Source organism: Cyrtonyx montezumae, unplaced genomic scaffold (genome assembly GCF_038088225.1).
Source record: "Cyrtonyx montezumae isolate F1298 unplaced genomic scaffold, pur_monq_1.0 scaffold_1, whole genome shotgun sequence".
Taxonomy (NCBI): domain Eukaryota; kingdom Metazoa; phylum Chordata; class Aves; order Galliformes; family Odontophoridae; genus Cyrtonyx; species Cyrtonyx montezumae.
This window is the reverse complement of record NW_027071825.1, coordinates 15426476-15453355: the sequence shown is the minus strand read 5'-3', so window position 1 is coordinate 15453355 and position 26880 is coordinate 15426476. Positions and strand designations below refer to the sequence as shown.

At 44.5% G+C, this 26880-nt stretch overlaps 2 protein-coding genes across 11 annotated transcripts in view; both read left to right on the top strand.

Annotated features, from left to right (window-relative positions):
* Positions 1-7849, top strand: part of EVI5 (ecotropic viral integration site 5) — a 65827-nt gene extending 57978 nt beyond the window's left edge. For all 10 annotated transcript variants that reach the window (XM_065741615.1, XM_065741595.1, XM_065741624.1 and 7 more), the window contains one exon: positions 6717-7849. In XM_065741615.1, coding sequence (XP_065597687.1) covers positions 6717-7022 — 306 coding nt within the window. In that variant the 3' untranslated portion in view covers positions 7023-7849. The remainder of the gene's footprint in view (positions 1-6716) is intronic.
* A 6843-nt stretch (positions 7850-14692) lies between these two features.
* Positions 14693-25105, top strand: GFI1 (growth factor independent 1 transcriptional repressor). The gene is made up of 6 exons (XM_065741527.1): positions 14693-14914; positions 15026-15232; positions 19651-20066; positions 20157-20294; positions 21516-21681; positions 23756-25105. Exons 1-6 carry the CDS (start codon positions 14800-14802, stop codon positions 23932-23934), a joined length of 1221 nt encoding a protein of 406 aa, XP_065597599.1. The 5' UTR covers positions 14693-14799; the 3' UTR covers positions 23935-25105.
* The last annotated feature ends 1775 nt before the right edge of the window (positions 25106-26880 follow it).

The window sequence follows — 26880 nt, the reverse complement described above, 5'->3', positions numbered from 1 at the left end:
TGTCTGTCTCAAAATTGGTGAATTAGAGCTGAAATTGAAATGGAACTTATGAAGTAAATCATTAAGACTCCAAGTTGTTCTGGAAAAGTCTTAATAGCTTATGTCATAATGTTTAAAATAAAAGCTGCCTGAAATCGTGAAGATGTAACATATTTCCTGAATTCCTCTGCTAAGAATATCTCTGCAGATCTCCATGTCTGCCTCAAAATCAAAGAAAAATTTCACTTCTTTTTTTTTCTTCTTGGTTTTGTGTATTTCTCACAAATCTTTTGTGGTCTGCAAAATGTATTTTTATCTGCTTCATTTTCTAAATCTAGTGGTAGATGGAGCAATGGAGAGCCCAAAATGGTTTCTGTAAGAGATGTAAGGATGGCTGTTTCTATAACTTTTCACGTGGCTCTCACTAAAGAGAATCCCACTGCAGGTCCTTCTCAACTGCTGTCTTTTAAACGAGTCCCTGTTATTTGTTAAGGCCTCTCCCTCAGGAGGAATAGCAATGATCAGGTTAACCGTAGTAAGCAGAGTACATGGGAGTTCCTGGATTTGGCTCCTGTACTGGCTGGTTTGGGTTTCTTGAATCATCAGTAATTTCCAGGAATGACCCTTGTGTCTGACATTGCTGGTAGCTGTGTTTATAGCTATGGCTTTCGGGGTGTGGAGGTGAGATGGGGTGATGGACAAAACCAAATAACAACAGCAGCAAAAGAATGCAATGTTCAGTGATATGAAACAGGAAATTCACAGGTGCTGAAAGCCATAACCTTGAGCCTTGTCTTGGCTGTATTGACAGTGCATTTCTAATTCAGCAAATATTTAAAATTTATTTTTTAAATTTAGTGACCATAATCATGTTTCTACACAAAGAAAACCTGATGTAATATACATCGCTGAATTCTTTTACGTTTGCTTGATGGTTGTGCACGTTATCAGGAAAGTCTCAATACTCCTGCCTTTTGCATATGATCCACGTATAAGCTGCCTCATAACTGAGGAAAATGAAGGATGCCTTTTAAAATAGTTCTTTTTTTGCATTAAACTGTTTTTCTTGATTGCATGACTTTGTTCTGCTCATCTTAAGTATCTGACTTTTCAGAGCAATAATTTTAAGGTTTCATTAAAATGCCCTGATGCAGCTCTGTAGCAATACATAGCAAGCAGCCCTTGTATAAGGAAGTTGATTGTATTGGGGAACTTTACAACCACCATTTGCATTGTAGCTGTACAGACATTAAACCTGCTAAGAATCCTTTTAGATGAAGGATTGCTAATATTAGTTCCTGCATTTGTTTAGTTTAGCCTGTGATTTCTCCATTTGAGCAGAGTTTATTGCGACAGTTTCAGTATGAACATGGCTCACTGTGGATGTAGGACCTCATATTTAAAAATGGGTTTCAGAAGGCATAAGATGTCTTGAGATGTGTGTGTTTGTGGAAGTGAAAACATAGCATGAAAAGGCTTGTTAATCTTGTTTATTCTTTTTGTGTGTACATGTAGAAATGCTTCAACATTATGTCAACTAGACATAATACTGGTATGTCTTTTTAGTTACATTTCCCATTTGTTCATTCTGAAATGCTGTGACTGCTTAATTTTTTGTAATGTGACTGTTTTCCCAAAGGAAGTTGCTGGGAGTCTTTTAAAAAGAAACGATAACATGCTAGTGTGTGCATTAAACTGGAGTGGGACAAATTTAACATACTGTCTCCTGACAATAACAGCTTTGTAACACCAACGTGAGTGGTCGTATTTTTATATTTTGATCTAATTTGTGTACTGCTTGCTTACCCTATTGCGAGTAGATTGAATACGTACTGACAAGCATTCAGAATTGGATGAGTCTCCAGAATTGATTACTGAAGCCTTTTGAAGGAAATGAAATAGCGTTTTACTTGGACTTCTTTCCACCCCTGAATTTCAAGCTTAAAAAAAAAACAACTCAGGGGTTAAGCAAAAACATTTCCTAGGATTTAAGTAGAACTTTTAATTGTAAAGACCCCACTTTTAAAAACTCAACTTACCATTTATTTTTAAGAAAACAAAGGGACTAAGCTGCAAGCAAGTTATGTTTCTGGTAATTAAATTTCATTTAACATTTAAGAAATTATGAATTGTGCTTAAACTTCTGAATTTCTCTTTACTGTCTCTCCCTCTTGCCTGGCTCGATGAGGCAGTCAGCATCAGGTAAGAAAGTTTATTGGGGTTCAAGCATCTGGTTGTTAATACTGACGGCTTTCTTTTCTTTTTTGCACTTCTGGAAGTATACCATTATTCACCAGTCTCTTAATATGTTGACAAATAGGGGACACAGATTCTCTTTAGAATGCTGAATCTTTTAATCACAGAATGGTGTGTACATGTGAAGACTTAATCATTTACTTGTGACAATTGTGTTTTCGGTTCAGATGGCTTTTGAAGGAACAACAGTGAACTATATTTTAGTTGCATAATGTTATTAGCCCTTTGAAAGTGTTCTGAAGAGCATGTGAATGTTATAATGAAAACTGGGTAAAAGCTGCAGTCATCTAGACAATATGACCTGAATTTGAGAATTAAAGCAAGACCTGTGGGTTTAGCAGACCTAGTTTTACAGATTTGATGAGTTCTGAGGTTCTTGCAAAACTGAAGCAGTAAAAACAACCACAGTCGTCTGATTTGGGGTAATTGGAATGATACAAGTTTAGTTCCCTTCAAAAGAAGTAGGATCGGACCTAGTACTGAAAGGATAAAGTGGTATTCTCTCTCTTTACAAAAGAGAAAATAAGTGACAGATCCTGGTGTGTACCTGGGGTGTAAGTCCATATTCAGTTCAACATGGCTGCAAGAAAAAAGCTGTTATTTTTCTTCAGATGAAACAGTAAGAATGGCAGTAAAATATTTTTTCCCTTGAGTCCTTAATTAGACTTCTGAATAGATCGATATGATGCTTTGCTATATGAATAGCATCTGATGTGATGTTTTACTTTCTTATCTTCAAACAATACAATGCTGGTCAAGATCTCAAGAAGTCAGTTGAAACTCGTAAATAACAAAAAGGGAATTTATCAACTACAAAATTTTAAGCTATGCTTACGCGCTGTTATTCACAATTCAAGAAAGATATTTTGTAGTTATCACTGAGACTCCTGTAGTATCATTGGTTCAGTGTACAACAGTGACAAGAAACAACAAAACAATGCTGGGAATGAAGAGGCAGTATATTAAAAACAAAAAGAAATATCACGTTATAGCCACTACACAACTTTAGTTCAAGGATATTCTCTATGCCCTAAGGTAGATGTAGAGAAGTTAAGGAAAGTCTGGAAGGAAGTTAAAGAGCAACTAAGTTATCAGTGGGTTTGAGTGTAACGTACTGTAGGGAATGTGAGGGATTGGACTAGAGCATCCCCAGTAGTCCTTCCAACCCTTATGAGCCTGTGGTTGTATGAGTGCTGCTGCTTCAGGAGAAAAGGCTAAAATGGGTGGGACTAATCAGTTTTATAAATAAGGCAAAGGAAAGCATTGTGATCAGGGTTTTCAGGATCATGCCTGAATAGTTCTTACACCATTTACTAAACATTTGTTAGAACTTTTAACTGATATTAGCTGATATCTAATCACACTGGAATACATCCTGTCTGGAAGTTGTTCCAAATGCTTCAAGAAGCCTTACCAAGCCTTTCTACTGCAGCAGATGCTACAGATAATGGGTTTCTTTCAGAAATATGCCTGAACAAATATTAGATGGAGATGCCCTTGAAGTGTCTTCAACTCCAAAGTTAATCAAAACTGAAAACAGTGTGAGTCTTCACACCCTCATCTTGTTGGATGCTTTTCTTGAATGAGTTGATTTCAAAATCTCATTTTATCAACATTCATATTTGAAAAAAAAATTAAGATGCAAATCTTACATCTGTATTTCAATTGAGAAATTATTTTCAATGTTTTCAAGATTATATTGTAGTACATTACTTCAAAAACCTATGTTTAAACAGTATGTTGCTTCTGTTTTTACAATTAGAAAACGATATGAATGACAGCGTGCATATTTTAACGAGTGTGGTCGTTTCTTGGCAAGTATCAAGGTGTTTGTTCACACATAACTGAACTGGAATCTTTCCAGGTTGGAAGGGACCCTGGGAGTCTCTGCTTAACTACCTGCTCAGAACAGCGTTGACCAACGATTTCAAAAGTTGCTGAGGACTTTGTCATGTGGTTGTTGAAAAGCACTGAGGATGGAGATTCCTCAGTCTCTCAGCAATCTGCTTTAAGTCTTTATTAGTAATTAAGTATTTTCCCTTTGTATTCAAACCACCTTCTGTTCTGTATTATCTTCTCCCATCACATGTTTCAGTAAGGAGCACACTTCTCATTCATCTTACAGCATGAGCTTCTGCCTTTTAACTTTTTGATGATCTCCAGTGAATCTTTTCATCAGCTTCTTGTGCTGAGGAAGTAGTTGAGGTAGCAAATGCAAAGTGAGGTGCGGTCTGAGTACTAGATACAGTAGGAACAGACCCACAATGTACTGGCTATGCCTTTCTCCATATGGTGTACTATGCTGTTGACCTTGCTCACTACTTTGAGATATTGCTGTCTCGAGGTGTATCGTATATCAGGACTCCCACATAGTCTTCATCAGTTAGTCTTATTCCCATAATAAAAATTCTGCTTCCATATTTCCCTGTGCAAGTCATTTTTCAAGCAGATAAATGTTACAAGACTGTATGACCATGCAGTTTTATCACACATTCTCTGCAATATGTTGATGTTTCTTCCTAGCAGTCTTATTCCTCTTGAACGTGAGCAGTTGAAAAAGGCAGGCAAGGGTAAAGCTGCAGGCCAAAAAAAGTGTTTCTGGAAGGAAACAGATTGTTGTCTTTTTGTTACCTTAATTACAGTTACAGTTTTCCCACTCTCTCTAGGATTTTGCATAGCTAGTATTAGAATTTTTTCCTGATCAACAGCTTTTTTCTTGGGCTTACACTTGGTGTCTGAAAAGCCTACTGCTTGAAACTGTCAAACCACGACTTTTGTCATGGTTCTGAAATGCATTCATCTAAAGGTATCGCATGCTGAAGCTTTCAGGAAAACATTTGAGGTCACCAGCTTCGCTTTCAGAATGTTTAGAACTGACATGGAACATCACATTTACAGTACAGATGAACGAATGGCTTAAGTGTGCAGACATGGAGGCTTTCATTTCTTACTGAAATGTGGAAATTTGTAGTCACATGTTCAGCTTTTGTGGGGCTGTTCTGTTTTCCTGGAGTTAGTTTTCCTAGTGAGTAAAACTGATAGCTGTTCTGGAAACTGACCATCTGGCAGCTAATCACATCACAACATATTTCTAGGGACAATGCTTCTCGCTAATGCAAGAATGCATCCAGGTATACTAGCAAGAGTTACCCCTTCCTGACAAACGTTGCTGTCTAATATCTAACACACGGCCTAAGTAAGGTATTGCATCATGAACTGTGCAGTCTGAGTGTGAAACTTGTTTTGTTTGTCTTTAAACAATCAAGTTTCTTGTGAAACAGCTGCAACTTAAGTGTATAAGAAAAGGCAAATACTAGTTAGTATGCATATATGCATCCAAGGTTTAGGTCTACAGCATGAACGTGTGTTCCTAGCAGGAACATTTTGATAAACATTAAAGTGATGGGATGTGTGGAGCTTTTATATACTGTCTACATTGGATCTGACAGCTTCTTGAATGGTTGTGATTCTTGCAATCTTTTTTCTAAACTTTGCATCTTTTACATAAGCCCATGGTAAATACAGAAATTCCTTCTTCCCCATTATGGGAAGCTAAAATCTGCTACTGATATAAACAGCAAGGACCTACATGCACTTCTTATTTATCAAGCTGAATATTGCTTCGCATTTCTGGAACATGGAATACATTCATGATGTAAGTAGTTCCTCAGGCTTTTTCTCTCTCCTTTCCAGATCTCTGATACTGTTAAGAGTTGCTTAGAAAATAGCACTTGATGCACCTTCCTTTTGAAGCTGACAAGAGTGATGTTAAGAAGTTTCTGTAATGCATTTCAATGTCTTTCTACATCCTTGGGATTCTTGTTACACTTTGCAGTTGTCAGACTTACTCGGAGATAATTGTTACTAAAAGTTAGGACAAGTGAAATTTCTAAAGAAATTTCTCAGAAAAGTCTTCAGTGAGCTATGGTTATTTTGACTTAATGAACAGGAGACTTGCCAGACTTCAGAGCTTTAGGTTTTACTTGTGAATAGGTTGAATACACAGTTAAATAGTTTATAACTCTGAAGTACATTCTGAACAACTGTTCATGTATCTGTTCACAATCTGAGAATGATCTTTTGTCTTGCATTGTTTCCTAAAAGTGAAATTGTGATCTGTTTATGCTGTATGAAGATTCATGGGGATGCTAAAGATGCAGTAAGTGTCCTGGAGAAATCTGTCATTAGTGATTCTAGGTACCTGAAATAGTCGTGTGTATGAGAAGAATTTTGGAATATGTAAAGTACCTTTTAAGACGTTCTTTCAAGGTCTCTGGACAGCCAGGAGTGAGAAGTCATTCTGTTCTGCTTCCAGAAGTGATCAGGAAAATGGTTGCTACTTCTAATGTTTACTTTAATCTGGTGAGGAAAGGCTTACTGAAAATTGAGTGGTTTTGTTTTGAACTTGCTGCTGGACTCCTTAGCTCTGATTAATTTAAATCCTACTTGTTTGTGTGTGTGTGTGTGTTTGTTTTAAACAGATCAAATGCCTAAAAGGACAGAGAGACTTCTCAGACCAACCCACTTTTGATGGGATTCACATTGTCAACCATTTCACAGGAGATGATGAGTCATTTCATTCTTCTGATGAAGATTTTATAACTAACTCCATACAGGAGAGTGGGGTAAACTTTCATCTACACAGGAGGACTGGTCAGATGGCTTTGGATCACACAGTTGTAGACAGCAGTGACAGTGAGACTGAAGAAAGCACACTCCAAACTGGAAACTTGGACAAGATGGTTTCCAAACAGAGGAGAATGGAATCTTACTCTACTACTGTGTGATTATCACTGTGACTAGCATTTGAAGACTTTCTTGTTTCCTTAAGGATTAAATTGTCAGATAATTGAAGGTGTCCAACAGTTGGTTAGGTAACTATTGGATCTGGTCTGGCCTGTGATAAATATATACATGTACTGTCCATCTGACTTCTCTTTGCCAAATCTTGCTAGTGACGTACCATTGCCACAAAATAGGCTGGGAAGAAGTTAATGGATGACAGTTCTGACAGTATTACTGAATGTTCCTTGTTTTAGAAACTGCAAATATCTAGTTTCTTTATATGTATAAGAACCCTTTTTGCTGTTCACAAGGATGGGAATTATCTTCCTCAAAAGAAATCGCTCTTGTGCAATATTTTATGCTCTGAACAAATGTGTATGTTTTATGTTGTTATCCATTTGAAATCAGGATGGACTCAAACCATCTGATTGTGGTGTTTATGTAATTATGCTTCTCAATTACTTCTGTTTTATTAAAGTTACCAAATGCCCACAGGAGGCTTGAAAGAGGAGCCACAGTCAATAAATACTACTTCATATATAAAAGTACTGGTCACTAATGTCATAAAGGTGTTTTTCACCATTTTCACTTAGATTTATGTGCATCTGCTTTTGATGTTGCTAAATAATACCTCGTCTGAATATATTAACTACAATAATGTTTATTTTGTACATATTTATATAACTGCACCGAGCTGAAAATGTGTATTATACCATTTTATACAAGGAATGTAAATGTTGCAATATGACTGTCTCTCATATTCTACCTGGAAAATGAATTCTGTACATACACACTAGAAATGAATTGCTAAATAAAAGTAAAACACTAACTTGACATTTATTTACATTTAGTTTTGGTCTAGCTACACTAACAGATTCCTGTCTAACTGAAATGCTTGTTCAAAACACTATTCACTGAAATCTTTTACCTTCATATGTATGTAATGAAAATAAATTTTTCACAATTAACAAGGTTGCAGCATTTGCTGTCTAGTCACTTCTAAGCTACAGCCCTTAGTTTCCCTTTGGCTCTCTATTAGAGTGGTAGTTTGAATAAAATGAAAAATTGTGTATTCCAATTAACAATTCTAATGAAGATATTAGTGCCGTAGGAATATCTAAGTTTACTTTTTTCTCAGATGCTGTCATCTGAGAAACAGTATAGATCCTGTCACCAAAATAGCTGTTGTTAGCCAAAGTGGTGAGTGCTGAGCAATTCTGCTTTCACCTTCTCCTGTAAACTAAGATCCAAAAACATAGCCCCCTGCCTTGGTTCTTGAAAAGAAAAGCTTCATGAGCACTCTTTGAGACATGCTAGTTAAGAGTTTTATTAGTAGTAGTGAAAAATGCCATCTTACATAAATATATAGTCCTTGGGATTTGTTTTCGAGTAATATTTGCAGCTGTATTTTATTTAAGAATAAAGAAGGGCTATGTTGGTATTAATAGCATGCATGTTAAGTCTTACTACTTGTGAGAACCAGTGTAGGTATTAAGAATCATGGAACTGTGGAAGCATAGTGCTGAAGAAAATCTTTTGAATGAGTCCTTAGAAAAACAGTGAAACAGAGGAGGAAACAAACAGGGAAGGCTGAATGGAAAAAGCATCTTCTGGATTTCTCAACTGCTTTATTTGTTCAGATGCAATGTGATTTACATCTCTTAAGCAGGTGAAAAATTTTGTTACTTCTACAAGTTCTGACTCACTTCAGTATTTCTTCAAATTATTCCCACATCCTGCTGCTTCCTACACCATTTGCAGTATAGCCTGTGGAAATTGCCTCTGAGGAGGATTAGCTTGAGTTAGGTTCTAATTGCCATTGCAAATCTCATGTGTGCAAAAATGAGTTGTGCTTTTTTGTTTGCTTACAGGTGGCAGTTGCATTTTTTTTCTTTCCAGTGAGGATCCAGTAACATATTTTGGAGCTGAGTAATTGTTGCCTAAGATGATGGTGACAGAGGTCTCTTTGCCTGTCATCAATACCAGCTGCAAGCCTTTCTTAAATGCAATGTTCCACAATAAGTGGCAGGAGCCAGATTCAGTTAGAGAGCCATAAAAATGCTGTTTGAGTGTTTTAATTTTGCCATATCTGCCTTACTGTTAAGTGCTAGTAAATAAGATTAGTTGACAGGAGTTTTTTCCTGAACTTTTATATTTTTATGTATTGCTAATAGTATAATTACAAATACTGAATAACAGCACAAATAAAAATATTAAGGGAAAAATAAACGGCTTTATCCAACTAGCTGCATTGGTGTTAGAGGTGAAGGTGAATGGTTGAACGTGCTGCAGTTTGAGAAGTTTTTGGCAGAGAACAGAAGGCAACACACAGAATACTGTTGTGAATAACCATACTTCTTCAGACATTCTGCTAAAATGATGCTAATTTCTTTACCCATGTGTGTTAGAACTTGAATATGTACTAGAATAATGGCAACATATTAACAGCATAGATAGTACCTTTACTAGTAAGTCAATAAATAAGCTGTATTAATTATGCTACATTTCATGACCTTCTAAAAAGCTTTGTAGCTTACTGTCATGGTTTGATGATTTTTCTTGATATTGCACACCATAACATCATGTTATGTGTGTTGGGAGCTGAAGAGTTAATGCTCTAGCTGCAGAGCTGCTAGCTGCGTCCGGGAATCGAACCCGGGCCCTGGCAGTGAGAGCGCCGGCTCCTCACCACTAGACCGTAGCATTAACTTACAGGGCACTATGCGGAGCAGTGCCGAGGTTGTGAGTTTGAGCCTCACCTGGAGCAGGAATTTATTTTTTTTCTTTAACTCCCAGCACACTACATGATGTCATGATGTGGAATATCAATAATATAAGAAAAATCATAAAACCATGACACTTACTTAGGTTTGTTGCTTTGCTACATTTGGGCTGCAGGAAGTCAATGTGAGTGTTAAAAGATTAAAAACATGTAAGTATAAAAATATTAACCATAGGTGTGCATATTCAAGAAACCTGAGAAAGTATTTAGGTGAAATGGGAAAGAAGCGTCCCCAACATACACAGTTTCCATTTAAATTCTCTGGTAGTAAAAAATGGTTCTGTTTCCCTGGTCTCATAATCAAAATGTTTTCATTAGCTATGAAAACTTGAATGTTTACATTTTTTTTGTTGGTACAAATATTTTAGGACCTGCTAGCGTGTTGGTCGTGGTGTTTCCAGTTGGTCATGGGAAGGAATTGTCCTGCTCTACACTGGTGCAGCCTCACCTTGAGCACAGTGTGCAGTTTTGGTTATCTTAATAAAGGACACAAAACTATTTAGTGTGCCCAAAGAAGGACTACAAAGATGAAGGAAGGGTCTAGAGGGTAAGGCGTACCGGTACTGGCTGAAGTCACTGGGTTTGTGCAGCCCAGAGCAGAGCAGGCTGAGGAGAGACCTCACGGCATGCAGCTCCCTCACAAAGAGCAGAGGGGCTGCGCTGAGCTCTGCTCTCTGGTGACAGAGACAGCTCCCGATGGAACAGCATGGAGCTGTGTCAGGGGTGGGGCAGCTGGGGGTAAGGAAAGGATCTTTGCCAGAAGGCGGTGTGCATGGAACAGGCTGCCCGGGGCAGTGGTCACAGCTCCAAGCTGCTGGAGTTCAAGTTGTGTCTGGACATTGCTCTCAGACATGTGGTCTGCTTCTTGGATGGTCCTTTGTGGAGACAGAAGTAGGACTGGATGATTCTTGTGGGTGCCTTCCAACTCAAGATACCCCTGATTCTATGTTTTGACAATTATTTTATCTTCCTCTAAATCAAATTTTCAACTATGAGTGTAAATTGCTCTTTAATTTTCACTAAAATAAATTCCTATTAGATAATAATAAGAAGGTCTAGCATAGATTTAACAATACCACTTTGTCAATAATGTAATACTGTACTTAAGTCACCATTCAGCTCTTTTGTGGAAGAGCAACACAGAAGACATTGCATGTTTTTTGTTCTGATTTTCTGTAATCACTGTTCTAAATAAAAGATTATGCTTGTGATTTTGAGAGAAAATTGATGCTCATTCCAAATTCATATTTAATTCAGAGCAGCCTAAACATTTGTTAACATAATATGGCCACAGCTTAGAATGGATATGCTGCTAATTCCTTTACCTGCAGGGGCATCGAAGAAGTGTTGCACATCTTGAGAGAAGGTAAAGAATGAAGGATAATGCAGATTTCCTAGGATGGTCAGCAGGCTGGTCCCGGAGGCTAAAAACAACAACCAACCAACAAGCTATAATATTGAGGTTAGTACAGTCTGTGTGAAAATTACAGCATTTAGTTTATGCACCAGCTACTGAATCTAAGCGTGTTGAGATGGAATGGACAAGTTACGTAGAACCTGATGGGTTTCTGGATTTAATTGTTCTGTTTTGTTCTATGAAATACTCTTGACAGTATAATTACGTTAATATATATTTTTAATTCTCTGAGGATTTTAAAAAAATATTTATTATTTCTTACAAACTGGTTCAGGACATAAGAAAAATCAGTGAAATAAATGTATGCAGTAGCCATTAGAACTCAAGATTCTGAACGGTGGAATGAAGTTGAGTTCCAACATAAATTCTATAGCATGAAATTTCCATTTGTTAGAGTGGAGAAAACACACTAACATACATATGGTTAAATATACATAGTCAGCTGATTGAATCAGATGCAATCATACACATACTTGATCCAAAATATAACATCTTAACATCTTTCCCTTCCCAAGAATCACGACCACAGGATGGTTTGGGCTGGGACTCCTAAAGACCACCCAGAGCAACTCCCCTGCCATGGGCAGGGACATCTTTCACCACTAGATCGGGTTGGTCAAAGTCCAAACTGAACATCCACTGCTTCTCTGGGCAATCCGTTCCAGTGTCTCACCAAACTCAGCATTTTATGTCTAATATGCACAAAGGTTTAAGCTCTGGGTCGCTGGACAAAAAGTGGAACGCTGCTTTTCACCTCAGCCTTCAACCACGACCTGGCCTACTGCTGCTTTCTACCTCTAGTTTGTGCTGACAGAAATCAGCACTCTGGGAGCAGCAGATGAAATGCTTATGTTTCTCCAGTGATTTGAAAAGTTACTGTCAAGATCACGAACTGAAGTCTGATGTATTTACAGCACATTTGTATTCCACAAGGAGAAACACAAAGGTCTTGAAGAGCCAACAGGAGAACGAAACAAAAATAATACAATCAGTGGGAAATAGACAAAATAATGACACCTTTCCCAAGAGAATGCACAGTGCTACAAGTTAGCACGTCCTAGCAGCTTCTCCCAGTGAAAACGTTGTGGATAGCAGAGTTTCAGCACACTGAAGCGCGTACCTTACACACAAGCTCCCCACAGAATGGCTGTGCTGCTCCCAGTTCTGGCTTTGACACGTACAAAAACGCTTTTCCTCCCGTACACGTCGAGCAGCTAACCTGTCTGTTCCTGCGTTCAGCTCCTGACCGCGGAGGTCCCCTCTGCATCCCATCTCCTTTCCTTCCTCATCTGACATCTTCTTGGCTCTAACGGTCATCTCAGGCCGTTTCCCGCCTCGACCGCCTCGCGCCGCCGCCCGCGCACGTGGCCACGCGCAGCAGGCTGGTGCCCCGGGGCGGGGCCGCGCACAGCTCCCCGTGTGACGGCCCGGAGCGCTGCCGGGAGCGGGTCAGGATAGGGGCCGGTTCCGCGCCTCGCGGGACAAAGCCGTTTGCACGCGCCCTGCCTATATGTGTGTGCGCCCGCTCCCAGCAGCGCGGTGCCGCCGCGGGGTCGTTCCGAGGCACGGGACGGCATTAAGGGCCGGGCCGCCGCCGGCAGCCGCGCGTGGGACGGCGGTGCGGCACCGACGGCGTCGGAACGGAACGGCCCGGGGAGCCCGAGCGGAGCCCAGAGCCGCCTTAGACGAACGGCGGCCGGAGGCGCCGGGGCCGCCCCTCCCGGCTCCGTCCGCGTTTGCCGACGCCTTTCGATCGCTGTCAGGCGTCAGCAGGCTCCGGGCGGGGCGGCGGGGGGGGATCTCGCCTACCCCTTCCATATTTAACCATTACCTAAAGCCGAGGGGAAATGAGCAAACCTCCAGGCTTGGGGCTTTAGGTATTTTCAGCGCCGTTGGGCGTATTTATCCCGACAGAGTTTTCCACAACAAGTTATTTCTGCCCCAGGGGAGGGCTCCGCGGCCCCGGCCCATCGCGCAGCTCCGCCGGGCTCAGGGACGAAGCGCCGGGCCGGGCCGGGCCCGCCGCCCATCTGCGCGCCAAGTGCGGCCGGTGCGCGGTGCGGAAGTCGAAGGGATCCGATAATGGTTCAGACGGGCGCGCACAAGCTCTGCAGAGCAGAGCCCCGGAATGGCGAAGCGCCCAAATGCACCGCGGGCAGCCCCGAGCGGGGAACCGTAGGGAACAGGGAGAGGAGAGCGGGGCGCTGGCTCGGCACGCTGCGCCTTTTCTTTTTTTTCGTCTTTTTGTTTTGTTTTGTTTTGTTTGTTTCTTCGATGCAGAAGCTCCTAACGCTCAGGAAGTGGAATCTGTGGTTCAGGGGGCCGAGCTCCGGAGGAGCGCAGACAGAAAAAAAAAAACAAAAAAGAAAACACCACCACCAAAAAACGCGGCAAACAACCGAAGCGGCGCCGCTCCTCAGACGGCGAATACGGTCACGGCCGCACAGCGCGCAGCCCGCGAATGGCCGAGCGCACAGCGGCACGCGCTACGCGGGGCCTTCTCTCGGGCCCCGGGCGGCGGGGCGGGGCGGGGCGGAGGCGGCCGGAGGCGCCTGACGGCTTTTGGAGGGAAAAGAGCCCCGTCGAGACGGAGCCGCGCGGCAGAAGCGGCCCCGGGGGCCCCGACGGCCGCCGCTATCGGGCGCGGCGCCGCTCTTCGCTCCCCGCTCGATGCTGAGGCGCTGCGCAGGTGGGACCGAGCGGCGGCGCTCCGAGCGGTGCCCGGAGGCGGCACGGGGCGGCCTCGCGTGGTGGGTGCTGCGCTCGGGCCGGGCCGGGCCGCTCCTCTCGGGCAAACCTCGAGGGAGCGGTGACGGCGGCCCCCGAGTTCCCGAAAAGAACCGAAGGGCCGCGATCTAACGGCATCTGGCGCTGTCGGGTGCAGGGGGGAGCGGCCCGCGCCGGCCGCCGCGTGCTCCGCCCTCCGCTACCGCCCAGGAGCGGTCGGGCCCCGCTCGTTCCTCGCGGCGCCCGCGGGAGGTTTTCCCACTTCGCCCTCTCCCCGCCCCGGCTTTTAGTGCCCGCAGTTGCACGCTGCCGCGCCGACAGCTGCGGCGCGCGGAGAGATTCCGTTGTGTTCGTTTCCACGTTATCGTGGCAGTTGAGTGAATCGGTCCCTCCGACGGCGCGGCGTCTCCCCGCTGTCAGGCTACCGCCGTCGGAGCCGCAGCGGTTCCCCTCGTGTCCACCGTGTGACGGGGCCGCACCGACCCCTCCAGGGCGCTCAAGGAGGCGCGGAGCGCCCGCCGCCGCCCCCCGCGAGCTCCGCGCTGTGCGCGGCCGCAGCCGCTACCCGCTCCGCCGTCGTGGCCGCCTTCCCCGACCGGGCGGCCCCGGGGCCGGCGGGAGCCGAAACCCCGCGCTCCGGGCGTCCCGGGGTTGGGCGGGGGAGGTGGGGTGCAGCCACCTGCGCGCCGCCCCCAACGAGCGGCCCCTCCCGGCCCGCGCCCCCGGCCCTCAGCGGCGGCTCGGCGCCTCCCCGCAGGTCACCTCCCCGCCGCCGCCCCGCGGGAGTCTCGGAGGTGAAGCTCGCCGTGCCCGGCGCTCGGAGGCTGAGTGCGGCCGCGGCAGCAACCCCACCATGCCGAGGTCCTTCCTGGTGAAGAGCAAGAAGGCGCACAGCTACCACCAGCCCCGCTCCGCCGACGAGGACTACAGCCTGCGTCTGGAGACGGTGCTGGCCCAGATTTGCGCAGGTAAGAGCTCGCCCTTAGCGGGGCGGCCCCGGAGCCCGTCAGCGGGAGCGGGGTAGGTGGGGTGAGGGTGTCCGGCCGGGCCCCGCTGAGCTCGCCTCCTTTTCCCCGCAGACAGCAAGATCTCCGAGGACGCGGGGCTGTGCCGCACCGTCCTGCCCGACCCTGAGCCGTCGCAGGGGCGCTTCTCCCCGGAGTCCCACCTCACCGAGGCTGCCGATGGCACCTCCGAGTCGGCGCCCAGCTGCGAAGGCAGCATCTGCGACAGGGTGTCGGAGTTCGGAGATTTTTGGAGACTGCCCTCACCCTCCGTCTCGCCAGGTAGGAGAGGGGCAGCAGCGCCCGGTGGGCTCCGACTGCGCTCCCTTGTTCGTGCCCTCCATCTAAAACGAATGGGAAGGACAGATTTGCCTTTTCCCACTCGTTTTTGTGTTGTCTCTCTCAGATTGCTTTTCCAGGCGTACTCCCCTGGCTAAGGGAGCCGCATGTTATGGTCAGGTGGTAGGAGAGTTGTATTTTTATTGTCATTTGTTTCTGATTAATTGCCGAAGGCAGCACATGAGTTTTTAAAGTGTTTTCTTACAGGGTCCTGGTACCTGGGATCTTCGTGGATAAATGTATTTTAGGACAGTAAATATTATAGTAAATATACTTGGCTATCTATTTACCTGTAGTGAACAGCAGTGACTCCGTGTTTTGGACTGCCTGCTCGATGTTTTTCCAAACTCCCCTTGAGGCTATTTACTGTCTATAAAAAGAAAAGGACCTCTCCTTTTTTTTGTTTTTCCCTTGTTTTTCCTTTTTTTCCTTTTTTTTTTTCTTCTTTCTTTTTTAAAACTGCATTCATTAAAACAACAACAACAAACAGATGAATCTAATGACAGTCAGATTTAAACACCTCAGATCCAGGAAGCTCACACTTATGGCTGCAGCGCCTGTCTCTAGCTCCCTTGTCCTGCTTTTGATGTGGTTGGAGCTGTGGGAGATGCTGTCCCCAGCCTGGCATGAAGACTTATCTCATTTAAAAATACCTCGTTGTCATTTTATAACAAACAGTATGTATATAAAAAAACTACTTTTTATTGCCTCGGTTAAAAAGTGACAGCTGAAAAAAGAGCAATTTCTATCTTAGCAAAGGAAAAACTGTCTCAGCTTTTCAAAAGGACAGCAGACGCCTGCAAACGAATACGTGGTCCTATTTCCGCACTGATTTTCCGACTTCATTTTATAGTGTTCTTGCATATCTAGGGCTGATTGTAATGATGGGGACTTGCATTTCTAAAGCTCGCCCATCCCTTAAAAAAGCTTCATTTGAACATTCCCTTTGAGGGATGTTCACAATGCTGATGAGTGTTGTTACAGCTACGATTGGTTTCCTTCCCTGCAAATGACAGACTGGACCTAAGGCAGGAACGCAACAGTTTCTCTTTTGCTAGTATTTCTTCACAAAGCATAACAATGTATAATTTTTATTCTTCCAAATTGTTCTCCTCGTTCCCCAAATAATGCCGTTTTCACAGGATATCTAAAAGGCAAATAGAAAGTGGAGCAGCTGTTTACCAGGGCTGTTCTGCCTTTGTCTCCTCCGCACTCATTTCTTCCCTTGCTGTGGGAATCATAGCTCCCTGCCAACCATCCGGTTACCTGGCAGAGGTATCTGCAAAGTGACGGTGACATCTCCAGATCAAGATTTTTCAGAGGAGGGGGCACAGTCCTGGAGCTGTTTGATTCCATTCACAGGGGAAAAGTGAAGGTTCGGGACTCCCTGTCCTGACATGAGAAAGCTTCATTAAACTGACCTCGGTGCACTGAGGGAGGTGCTGTTAAGGATTAAGGCATCATCAGCAGCATTAAATAAGTAGGCTTCCTTCCACAGCTTTCCAAATCTCTTCCAGTTGCCTTGTCAGATCTGGTGTGAAACTGGAGTTTGTGCCCAGGTCACTTTTGCAAGATGTGCTGGTGAGACGCTGGATTTTTGAAACTGTTTCTCTGCGTGTTTCTGTGTTTCCACAGGCAGTTCAGATGAGAAATGATGTTTCTAAATCGAGCATAGGGCAGGTGTAGTGAGTAGTACTGTCACCTCCTCATCTTGAGGAGTGAACATGGATGCTTTGTTGTACAGGAAAGACAGACTTCAGATCTGTCTTTGAATGCAGTGCTGCCAATCCAGGAGAGCTAGCACAAACAGTGCAAAACCTTTATAGGGTTAGCATTCTACATACATTGACTGCATCAGTACACATCACTGTGTTATTTAATCTCACTTTCTACATGTGCCTGTAATCACATGTGTTTGCATATATAGAAGGAGCCTGATAACTCTGCAGCAGTACATAGGTATTGTCTGATGAGTTTCTTGGTTCTGTAGTTTTGGAGGGAGCCTTTTATTGGCTGTAATGGGGTTGTCACTCAGGGATCATGGTGATTTTTGTTCTATGGAAGAGGACACTTGAATCTTTCTATGTTCATCAATCAATTCCCGATCATTTCACAGAGTTCTCCTTGCTATAACAAAAAGAGCACTGATCTTTCTTCTCACAGAGGCTGCACAGAATTGCTAGGAATAGAGTGGAGGAAGGGTCTGTCTTTCTCTACTGTTCACACTTTGGAGGGCTAGATGTCTGTGGAGCAGAGGAGAGGGAGAGATAGCCGAGTCTATTGCAGTACAGTGTGGATAGAGGAGGTTTGATGGTGGATGAGGGGGCTTGGATGCCTTAAACTTCCCCTTGGTAGCATGAGTGGCTCCCTTGCAACTGTGCCTGCGAGGCTGCTAAAGCATGTGAGGTGATGGAAGGAACATTGCACGCAAACTGATACGGGGTGCAGTGTTTAATGTGCCCCGTGTTGCCAATTCCAAGGGCTCAAAAATTAGGTCAGCCTTTTTTCCCTTATCCCTCAACGGACTGGCTTAGAAATCAAAATCTTAAGAAATACCTTATGGGTATTAAATTCTAGTGTTGAGATGCTGAGAGGTTACATTTCCCTTTTTTTTTTCTTTATAGTCTGGGCTACTAGTTGACTTTAAGGGAAAAAAATGTAGTTACAAGAACTAGAAAACAAAAGGAAAGCTGCGTGATGAAATCATGCCATTTCAAGAGCTGGGGCTTTAAGATAGTTCTGAATCTTGTGATAAAATCGTGAGACATGACAACACTGAAACTGGTTGCAAAGACACAAGATAGATGATGTGATGCTGACCACAACTTTGCAGTCAGTGCAGAACAGGAAAAATCATGCTTAGCACCATGTCAGCTAATTTGATTTCATCTCTCTGATCAGATGTTCTAGTTGGTATGTATACATATATTCCCAACTGAAATACTAATACTTCAGTGGAAAAACATGAGTCTATTAACATATGAACCTATATGAAAGATATAAGAATTAAAAACTTGATGTTTGATGTAATTTCACTCCTTTGTGTAATCCTCAGTGACCATTTGCCTACCTGAATGGGTAGCTTAATGTTTCCTGCCTCACCTCCCTATCCCACTCCTGGTTGTCTCCTTGTGCTGAAGGCTGATAAAGCCGTGGAATCTGTGAAACTGGCAGGAATGAGAAAAGTCAAATAATACTGAGTGTGGAAGTTTTTGGGTCAGGGAAGCTATTCTGGTAGACAGTGGTAGGGGGTGCCAATATTTCTGTGAAGGCATCAGCATTTCAACAGTTAATATATTAATCTTTTCCTCGGTTCACTACTGTGTTTGTCCTGTGGAGACATTTGACTCTCCCAGCTCTGCTGCCTTTTGTGAGGAAGAATGAAAGTAGCACACCTCGGACATGAATCACCATCTGTGACAGCCACAGTGAGGATCTGATACCTCATATTCCCTGTGTAACCGTGTTTTCCCTATACTTTGAGCATTTGTGCCTTTGTACACTGATCTCCAAGGCTGTTTCCCTGCTGTTACATCAGTCTCTGCTATAGCAAGTGGGATTGATCTTATGCATACTCCCTTGGTCAGATGCTGTTGCCAGAGGTGAACCTGAGCTTGTCTTGGTGGAAGATAGCTTTGATTATGGCTGATAGGAAAATCTCTTTGTCTCTTCAATTTTTAATACAGTCTATACTAATGATTTTCATAATGCTTTTGTAAACTCAGAATTTTCAGTGGATTCAGTGTCTTTATACAGAGGAATGTGAAAAAAAATGATTTTATTTCAGACAATTTCAATTTTTTTTGTTTTTCCCCTGAAAAAGTGAGACATGAAATTCAAGCTTTCTTCAGAAGCTGCTTTCTATTTTGATTATGCTTTTGCAAGTAACAGGCAGTTATGGTATGAGGTTGAGAGACTGGATTTGGGCATTGCATTGGGCACCTCCATAATGTCATTTCTGGGTGAGCGTGATCTGCACTAAACTTAAATACTTGGACTGTCAAGCTTTGATGCTCAGCTAGGGATGTAGATACACTTTTCTGAGGAGCAACAGATAAAACCAAAGGAAGTTGCAGACTGGGTTGTTTAGTATATGAACAGTCAGATTGGTATGTATGCACCTGGGCACCCAAAGATGGAGGTAGACAAAACTGATGTGGTGGTTGCTTTGAATTATTTGATTGGAGTAGCAGGTGAGGAGTTAGCACTGGATGCACTGACCTTACTGAACAATATAAAACATATGAAAAGCAGTATAAGCTCTGGCTCTGGCACAAGCCTGGCCAGAGGCTTCATGATGCCTCATGATGATGGCTGGACTAATTAAGTATGCTAATTCTCATGCCCTTGTGTTTCTGCAGCCTCTGAGCGATCTGTGTGTCCATCCCTGGATGAAGCACCACCCTTCTCAGTGCCCTTCAAACCATACACATGGAGCACCCTGGGGGGCTCTGAGCTGAGGCACCTCGTGCAAAGCTACCGGCCCTGCCCAACGCTGGAGCGGACTTCAGCCTTGAGGCTCTTCTGCGAACGGGGCTCTGAGCCTGCCCTCTATGGTGCAGAGTGTAGCTCTTCCCTTGGACTGTATGGGGATTTTGGCTCCCCAGGCCCAGGGCTGTTTGAGCGGCCTCCAGCAGCAGCACCTGGACTCTATACTGAGACACAGCCTGGGCTACAGCAAGAGAAGGGACCTGGTGGCCTCAAAGTGGAGTCAGACCTCTTGTGTCGCCCTTTGCTCATTAGTGCTGGCTCTTATAAGTGTGTCAAGTGCAGCAAGGTAGGGACCCCTTTCTCCCACTCTGGTTAGGACCGTTCCCCAGCCCCTTTTCTTCTTCTAACTTGACCCTGTCTGCTCTCTCCCTTTCAGGTCTTCTCCACACCACATGGCCTTGAGGTACATGTGCGCCGTTCACACAGTGGCACAAGGCCTTTCGCCTGTGACATGTGTGGCAAGACCTTCGGCCACGCAGTCAGCCTGGAGCAGCACAAGGCTGTGCACTCACAGGTGAGAGCAGGGCAGACTGCCAGAATGAAGGCCTGGGCCACCTGCTTGCTTCAGCAGGCACTGGGCAGGCCATGGAAGCCATCACAGGGCAGTAGGTGGGTGTTTAAGCTGAGAGGAAGAAAACATTGTAGGGCTGCAGTGGGCAGTTGTGGGTGAAGAGTATGGTGGCAGGCAGAGTAAAGGGTGGGCAGCTAATGAGCAAAGGAAGAATAGGAACCAGTTGACAAATTATAGAATACAGACTTTGTTTCCATTCCCCTGACCCCGTGTCTGTCTGTATATTAAGTGATGGGCTCTTTTGTCACTCCAGAAGTACCAGATAATAAATAATAAATTTTCACTCTCTGAGCTGGAAACTGAGGAAGGTGTGGACTGTATTAACAGCTAAGACAAGTCACTGTGCTTTCTTCTGACACAGCTCTCCTCATTTTTAATCCTCCCTCTCCACCAAAGAAGTGAATCTTCCCTTGTAGGTAGTCATTGTGTCCATGCAGGGAACATCTGAAAGACCAGTCAGGTACGGAGCACAGACTTCATCTGTCTCGACACCCTCTGAGTCACACACCAAAAGAATATGATGGTTAATTTTGGTAGGAGTATTTGTAACATTTTCCATCTGCTGATATTGTTCCATATTTCCCCTTCACCCACCCACTTAACCTGGCAAATCTTCCTTCCTCAGATTGGTTTTAGGAGGATAGAATTACAGCAGTGTTTGTTTGCTGTCTTATTTACAGTTGTATGAGCGTGCATCGGCAGAGCACACAATGAGGAGAACTGTCTCATCACCCATTAAATAATGGGTGCCATAGGTACCTTTCACTTAATTATAATGATAGTAGAAATATGCAGTTAGTTGTTAGGCTTCCAGCACAAGTTAACCTGCCACAGAGATTTCCCCAGAGAGCCACGCAGACCTCAACACCCACTTTCCTGTGTAGAGTGCACTTTGAACAGTGCTGCAGCTGCTGGTCTTCCCAGTGGAATGATCACACCTTGGGTCTGTGCTGAAATGTGCAGGCAGTGGGAGACAGTGCATTATCTTTTCTATTATGCAGTACTGTCATGCTGGTTTTAGCATCTCCTCAGGCCAGATTTCTGGAGAAGCAGAAGTGCTTGCTAAGTCAGAAAGGGCAACACTGATGTGCTGCTGGCCAGTTTGTTGCTGTGGGATCTCTGGCAGGGTGTAATGTGGGTGTGTTTGGGTTCCTCTTTCTGCAGGAACGCAGCTTTGACTGTAAGATCTGTGGCAAGAGTTTTAAGAGATCTTCTACTCTGTCTACCCACCTGCTTATCCACTCAGACACCCGGCCCTATCCCTGCCAGTACTGTGGGAAGCGGTTCCACCAGAAATCTGATATGAAGAAACACACCTTCATTCATACAGGTATGCCTTGCAGCTGGTGGCGTTCAGCCTCAGCTATAGGAGCAGGTCTCTGAGGAGTTCTCTCTGCAGCAGCCTGTTCCTCCTCAGCTGGGACAGCACATGTACCTCCCTGTGCTTCTCATGGCCCTGCTGTGGTTCACGCTATCTGAGCTCTACTTGTGCAAATGAAGGTGATTTGAATGTGGTTTCATGAACAGCAGCTGCAAAATAACCCAAATCCACGCAATCCAATCAGTGTTCCCTTAATAGGATCTACCAATGTTTATTTAAACGGCTTTTGAGTAAGATGATTCGTGGAGTATTATATTCTTGCGACCTTGATTTACAGCTGAAGTCTCTGGAAAATGATAGGTGAATTTGACTGCAGCATCTCTTCATCCAGGATCTACCAATTTACAATAGGAACAAGAGGAGTCTCCTCCTCCAGGTCAAACAGTGAACTGGCAGTCCCAGGGTCCAACTCTTAGTCTAAATATTTGTTCAGAGACTGATTATCTGCACTTCCACCCGGACTTTCTGAGAAATGGCTGCAGCCTGATACAGAATGGAAGGAGAGGTGCAGAGTTCTCAAGTTTCACTGTTAGTAATAAACGTGGAAACTAATAAAGTGCAGGTGAATCACCAAAGGAAAATTTTTTTTAAATATTGCTCAGTGAGAAGGCAGGTTTGTCAGAGATCTGTAAAAGTGAATTTTACTTTACATACCTTCACCACATTCATTTAAGGTAGAGGGAGATGAATGGTGTGTGAGATACAGAAACATTTTTGGCACAAAAAAGATAGCTGTACTGGCCTAGCCCAAGGATTAGATGACCAAAATCCTGTTTCCCAAGAGTGGGATATCAGCAGATACCAAGAGTGAAATATAAAAGTGGTAAATACGCAGTACCGCTTGGTTGTGATCGAACCAAGGTCAGGAGCAGTGAGCAACAGATATAAAGATTCTCCACAAGATTATTCTTGGATGAAATGAACTATTTAGGGAGAAAAATGAAAAGTACTTCCATAGTAACTTTATCAAATGAGTTTTGATTAGGTGGAAGTTCAGCCAAATTCTGATTGGACAAAATGTTCTTTGGATTATTATTCTGAGATCACAGACTGTCTCTGGGCTTTTAACTAGTAATATAGAACCAGATCCTTAACTGAATTAGGGATGATTTCATATGCAACATTCACTGGTAAAATGTGCTGGAGACTCAGTTCATGCAGATTTTATTTTTCTAAGAATCTGATTTTCAAAAGTACAAAGAGTGTTTGTTACTCCAGTTGAAATTAGTGGTTCTGAAAATCAGGCTTAGTTGTGGTTGAGGTTCCCTTTTTTTCCGTTATTTGGTAGTAAAAACACAATGGAAACGCATTGAGATGCTGCTCCTGTGGAGACCAGTGGAGTTGTGCCACTGACCCCTCTGTGAGAGAAGTTCAGAGGCTGGTTTAATTTCCAATCCCATTATTTCCCAGGAGGAGAACTTCAGGACTTGGCTTGAGTGACAGCTAGCATTTCAGAGTGAGGACTAGAGAGAAGAGCAACTGAACTGTGTGAACCCTGCCCTTCAGGTTTCACTCGAGGGCCCTCATCCTCCTTTGCAGGCAGGCCGCAGCTCACTGGTTTTGGCTTAGCAACATCCATCAATCTATTCCACTTACACCTAAGTTGATGCCATAATGGATGTCAGACAGTCATCGTGAGCTGGGGTCTTTCCAGGAATTCCTGATGTTTCTTGGAAAAAAAACACAACACAGTTCAAATCACACAGAGGCCATGCAGCCATATAGCAATGTGTTCACAAGCTGTGACGTCCTCAGAGCACTCTTTGCTTCAAGCTGCTCCCAGGACTGTACTGGAACATTGCAAGTACAGCCAGATCCATGCCTGCTCAGCCATGGTGCAGCCACAGCTGATGATTCAAGGCAGCCAACTGCATGATTTTAGTAAGGGTGACTCTTTTTTTTAATCAGGTAGGAAATGCTTCTGTTAACTCTGAGGCCCAGAGTGCATTTACTATTTGCTCTGACCCTGAGTGTGCGGCATGTTATCCTCTTTCACACCTTCTTTAACACCTTTTGCTTGCAGGTGAGAAACCTCATAAGTGTCAGGTGTGTGGAAAAGCCTTTAGTCAGAGCTCCAACCTCATCACTCACAGTCGGAAGCACACAGGATTCAAGCCCTTCGGCTGTGATCTGTGTGGCAAAGGCTTCCAAAGAAAGGTGGATTTACGAAGACACCGAGAGACACAGCATGGCCTTAAATGAGTCCTACAGTGCAGAAAGCACCTACAACACTAGGAGAACAGACTCCCTTGGCTTCCCCACTGGACCTGAGCCCTGTCTGTAGAACAGACCCTGGCATTACCTTTCTGATTAGGAGCTTGGAGAGGAAAGAAGAGGACAGGGCTGTGCATTGGCAGCTCAACCTACATGACTGTGAGAGTGGAAATCAAAGGTTGAGGTTTCTATCTCTTGTCCTCTGTTTCTGAAATAACACTGGAAAATAAGCCTTTTAGATACAGAGCCTGTTGCTCCAAAGATGGATAAGCTACCAAATACCTGTAAGCTGGAAAGTGTTTCTCCCATGGCCAAGATGAAAACCCTGATGTTTTTAATAGCTTGAATTACTTTGCACGATGCATAGGTATAACAGTGTTTACATGGTACTCACAGAGAGCAGTCAGTAAATGGCAAAGGTAGTGCTTGCCTTGGTTGAGTTTCAGTAAAGGCTGCACTCTTGGTTTCCTGTCAGGAAAGCCTGGGGCATCTGGACTGAAGTGTGCAGCTTGACATCTGGCTATTTTTTATACTGAAGCACCAGCTTGGACCTACTTCTGCTCTCACTTATTCTGCTATAAATGAGGAGTTGCATTGAGAGTTAGGAGGAGACCCTTTTTACCTCTCAAAGCTATCTCTGTGCCTAAGCTGTGGGTGTTTGAGGCTTGTGGGGTTACGTCTTGTTACATTCACTGGCAAAAAGGAAGCTTGTGAAAGACAACTGGAAAAGCCAAAGCACAGAGTTCTGCCTTATAACTGGAAACCCACCTAAGGACTGGTTCTGACTGAGAGCAGGGGCATACTGGGGGTAAAGACTTGATCCAGGACAATTGTTGGCTTCTGCACTCAGTCTTGTTATAAATAACTGGAAAAATAGCTACTCAGTAGTATCCTTTGTATATTTGTTTTTGGTCTCTTTTTTTTTAGTTTTTTGAAGGGAGATTTGACTGAGGTGGGCAGGAGTCAGTATAAAAGAATAATTCACTGAATTTGCCTTAAAAGACCCTGCACGTACCTCAGTTTAAAAAAAAAAAATGCTGTTTTTACTTTGTTAACAGGTTTGTAAATGTCCTATTTAGATTTTATGGAGTGTCTTAATGTTTATTAGTATGTATTTATTGGAACAATGTTTTAAATTAATAAACTACTGAAGATCATCCAGAGTGATCTTTATTTAATGTGTGACTTCAAAATATTTGTGAATGTCATGTGTCATAAGGACGCATCACCTCCAGTGATGGTCAGAGGTATGGCATACAAACAGGAGATGAAGGAACAACATAATTTGCACAATATATTTTGCAGAAGAGCTCTGGTGATTAAAGAACACCACTGTCCTGCTTATGTGTCCAGATCCCGCTGATTTCAGTTAATCACTTAGCAATTTTGAAGGCTGGAGCACCCTATGTAATATCACCATGAAACCGTTTAGAGGGAGAACAGCTGTTTTAAGTGTATACATTTGAAATGTAGATTGCTAGAAGACCCTGCTCAGCACAGGAGGAACTTGGATATCCTCTGAGATAAAACACCTGTGCCAGGAGTTTTCAGGGACACCTGAATACCAGGTGCATCGCTTACACAGAAGCCTGGGTGCACTTGGAATTGCTTTTGTCTGCCTGCCCCATTAGCAGGGCTTGCTGCATCTGGCAGCAAAAGAGAACAAAACAAAAGAGAAACAGGAGTTTTTCTTGCAAAAGAGAAACAGGAGGAGGATGAAAGGTTCCCACGCCCTTTTCCTAACAGTGCTTTTTAGGTGTGCGCATCACCCTGTACTCTGTTTCTGGCTTCGCTTATACTTTTATTTTGGGTAAAACCTCATTACACGCGGATAGGACCGCAGGCTGCTAAGTGGTTGCAGGGTTCGCGTTGCTCGCTTTCTCCCTCTTTAACAGGAGGAACGTTTCCTTCAGTCGCACGAGGATGCGGAGCAGCTCGAAAGGCGCCGCGTGGCAGTGCCCGGCGGCGGTCAGGTGTGAGAGCATCGGCAGATTGCAGGGGCCAGCTGGGAGCGCCGCGGAGCCGGCGGTCCGGGGGAAAGCGGTCCCGCCGAGCCGCGTGCCTCCGCTGCCCTCAGTAACGCGGCGGCCGTCGCGGCCGTCTGTGGCGCGGGCACCGCGGGTGCTGCCGGCTGCTCTCGCTTCGCGCCAAGCGCATTTCGTGGTGTTCATGAATGCAGGAGTCCGGCGCAGGACATGAAGCGGTGCCCCGAGCCCTGCCCTGCCCGCGGGAAGCTTCGCGGAGCGGCTCGCTGCCCGGCGCAGGTAGGCCGGGGCCCGCCCCGGAGCGCTCCGCGTTTCTGACACGGGAGCGCCGCTGCTGCGCGCGGAGGTGCGGAGCGCTGCCTCGGCCCGCGGGACGGAGCGCTCACGCACGGCCCCTCCTGTGGGCCTCGGCAGCGCGCAGGTTGTCCTTCCAGAAAAGAACTTTGGTGGGAAGAAGGGAATCTGGAGGGTATCTTGGTGGCTTAAGGGCGCCTTCCTTTGGTGCGGGCGGGAGGAGGCGTCGTGCTCTCGCGACTCTGCGCGGCGGAGGTGGGGGGCAGGAGCTCACCCGGCTGTGAGGGGACTGCTCGAAACGGTGGGGTGGAAAATCCTCTATCTGCGGAGAATCAGAGCAGGCTACTGAGAGGCCGTAGCGCAAGTCTAAAGATTGGAAATATCTCTCCTCGGTGTTATTACTGCATGCCATTAAAAATACATTATGCATATTACATGACTCATTATTCATGAAGCAGGTTCCATACCTTTTGTCTGCCAGAGTAACAGTAGAAAGGGTAAGGGGAGACACTGGAGCACACCTTTGTTTCTTTCTGTAAATTTTTAATAACACCTCTAGCTAACCAGTTGGTGAAGCTCAGTTCCTGCATAAAAGTGGAAAGGCAGAGCTATCTGCAGGATGACTAAGCCTTTCAGAAGCTAATTTGAGCTTGTG

What these genes read in the sequence shown, in the direction of transcription:
- GFI1 (XM_065741527.1), top strand. Translation starts at nt 14,800, where the DNA reads ATGCCGAGGTCCTTCCTGGTGAAGAGCAAGAAGGCGCACAGCTACCAC. An exon ending in GCTGGCCCAGATTTGCGCAG is followed by an intron (nt 14,915 to 15,025) that starts GTAAGAGCTCGC and finishes TTTTCCCCGCAG; the next exon opens with ACAGCAAGATCTCCGAGGAC. An exon ending in CTCACCCTCCGTCTCGCCAG is followed by an intron (nt 15,233 to 19,650) that starts GTAGGAGAGGGG and finishes GTGTTTCTGCAG; the next exon opens with CCTCTGAGCGATCTGTGTGT.